Source organism: Arachis duranensis, chromosome 2 (genome assembly GCF_000817695.3).
Source record: "Arachis duranensis cultivar V14167 chromosome 2, aradu.V14167.gnm2.J7QH, whole genome shotgun sequence".
Classification (NCBI taxonomy): Eukaryota; Viridiplantae; Streptophyta; class Magnoliopsida; order Fabales; family Fabaceae; genus Arachis; species Arachis duranensis.
In genome coordinates, this window is record NC_029773.3 from 74,349,735 (window position 1) to 74,350,205 (window position 471).

The following is a 471-nucleotide window of genomic DNA, read 5'->3' on the forward strand; positions in this document are numbered from 1 at the left end:
AATAAAAAAAATAAATAATAGAAGTTTGTTTCTTGAAGGAAAAAAAAAATGACTCACCTCCTAATGGATATCCAATCCCAATAGGAAAAGGGGTGTGGCTGGCAAAAGGAAACGGCAGAGCCAACACCGGCAACGCTAACCAAGCTTCTGCCATTAGAGTCAAAAGAATTGTGTTCCCTGCCGGAGAAGAAGCAACGAGGAAGGAGAAGGTGGTTCTGTGAGTGGAGCCAATCAATGGCCTCAACCTCTTCCTCCTCAATAGGGACCTGCAGCCTCACTATGCCCGAAGAGCTCCGATATGGAGGCTCTGATTTCATCTTAGAAATCGTCATTTTCAGGCTGTACAAAGCCATTGAAGTTGTTGCAACCGGTTCCAACGTTTGTGTCTCTATTGTCCCAACAGGCCCTCTTGACTGTCCTTTTCTGCAGCCATTCATTGAAAGATAGCATCCATTGCACAATGGTCTCTGA

At 45.0% G+C, this 471-nt stretch overlaps 1 protein-coding gene across 3 annotated transcripts in view; it reads right to left on the reverse strand.

Annotated features, from left to right (window-relative positions):
* Nucleotides 1-471, reverse strand: part of LOC107474883 (isochorismate synthase, chloroplastic) — a 6,727-nt gene that overhangs the window by 5,830 nt on the left and 426 nt on the right. For all 3 annotated transcript variants that reach the window (XR_001589400.3, XM_021135571.2, XM_016094530.3), the window contains exon 2: nt 58-467. Coding sequence is in view for 2 of the 3 variants with exons in the window: in XM_021135571.2 (XP_020991230.1) it covers nt 58-467 (410 nt within the window). In the remaining variant the exon portion in view is untranslated. The remainder of the gene's footprint in view (nt 1-57; nt 468-471) is intronic.